Genomic DNA, 1,668 nt, shown 5'->3' with positions numbered 1-1,668 from the left:
ATTCACAGCGCATATATTTATATATATTTTTATATATATATGTATTATATATATATATATATATATATATATATATATATATATATATATATATATATATATATATATATAATATGTATATATATATATATATATGTATACATGGACCGGATCAGGACCGGAGAAATTTCATTTGCTGACTTGTGGCAAAGGTGCCATCCTGTGACAGGGCCACGTTTAAAGTTGCTGAGCTCTTCAGTATGGCCCATTGTCTTGTCACTGGAGATTGCACGGCTATGTGCTTTGAATGTCTGCTACTTTTAACAAATGAATCACCTGGACTCAAGAATTTGGTGGGGTGTCCACGTGCTTTTGGCCATGTAGTGTAGCTGTTTGCTGGATGACTAAACAGTGAGATCAATTAAAGGTAAAAAAACGAGGCCCTAATTGTGAAATTAATTTAAATAAAAATCTGCAGCTATTGGGGTCCCCAAGACTGGATCTGAGTGCCACAGCTGCAATGCCAGGATCACTCTTCTATAGGATATGTGGGTACAGATGGCCTTATTGCATCATGCTTCCAACTTTAATCATCCCATCTTGGACACCAGTCACGCATTGTAGTTTGTTTATGTAATCCGCAGACTTGTTTTCTTTTTTTTCCTAGATGTCTGCAGGGGCTTTCTGCTATCTTGTATTTTGCGGCATCTGTGTAGCAGTTGCAGTCTACGTGTTCTTTGTCATCCCCGAGACCAAAAACAAGACCTTTGTGGAAATCAGTAATATGTTTGCCACTGATGAATCTTCATACCTCATCCCCCCTGCTGTCCACAACAATTGTGAAGCAGTCAAGATGAAGAAATATAATGGTTACGGGACCCTAGAGAGTGGCTCTTTGGAGTTTGACAGCTCTTTGTCCTATCCCTAAATGCGAAACAAAAATCTCTGGACGGGGAAGTAGGCCTGCTGCATTCTCCACTTTCAGTGGCACCAAGTGGAGCACCATTTGTAGGAAGAAGCAATGGGAAGTGTTCAGCACCATCTCAAACATCATAATGTGTAAAGAACGAAAGTTCCATATTAAGCAGTTTTTGTATACAATTTATTATCTGAATAAACCTATCCTAAGTTTAAATGTTGAGCATTCATTTCCTTCCACCAAATCCACAACTGTCCATGTGATGGAATTTCTGGATGCTGTTGAGGGGCTGGTGAAGAAGCTGGAATATGGTGCCGGAATGGGAGAATTGTCAGTCTCCCTGTGACCAAATAATTAATTTTACATTTTTCCAAAAGTATTCATCTATGAGTTTGGGGTCTCGTGAGAAAGGAGGAGGATTCTTTGGTTTGAGCTCTTTGGATGTGCGTACAGCTGTGAAGGTCTGACTTCAGTTTCATGACCACTGGTCCATCAAGCTCATTTGGTTAGCTAATAGCTGCTTTGTCTCAGGTAAGTTTTTTAAAAAGTCTTGAAGGTTTCATATTTAGCAGTACACCTCCATAGTTTGCTCCAAATTCTCTTGATATCACAAGGCCGGCTTTCACTGAATACGTATGCCTCTGTCCAAGTGATGGGTTGGCTATTGGGTGAACTTTAGGTGCACCACATTCTCCAGTAAGTACATGAGTGGGTTGTTAACAGCTAACCTGTGTATTTGTGAATGTGGGTGAACTCCTGTGTCTTACCAG

At 39.7% G+C, this 1,668-nt stretch overlaps 1 protein-coding gene across 1 annotated transcript in view; it reads left to right on the top strand.

Moving 5' to 3' along the window:
- Nucleotides 1-1,114, top strand: part of slc2a15a (solute carrier family 2 member 15a) — a 74,486-nt gene extending 73,372 nt beyond the window's left edge. The window contains exon 12 of the mRNA XM_028795910.2: nt 647-1,114. Coding sequence (XP_028651743.1) covers nt 647-907 — 261 coding nt within the window. The 3' untranslated portion in view covers nt 908-1,114. The remainder of the gene's footprint in view (nt 1-646) is intronic.
- Nucleotides 1,115-1,668: the final 554 nt, after the last annotated feature.

Source organism: Erpetoichthys calabaricus, chromosome 2 (assembly GCF_900747795.2).
Source record: "Erpetoichthys calabaricus chromosome 2, fErpCal1.3, whole genome shotgun sequence".
Classification (NCBI taxonomy): domain Eukaryota; kingdom Metazoa; phylum Chordata; class Cladistia; order Polypteriformes; family Polypteridae; genus Erpetoichthys; species Erpetoichthys calabaricus.
Note: the sequence above shows the minus strand (reverse complement) of the source record. Positions and strands in the feature narration are given on the sequence as shown.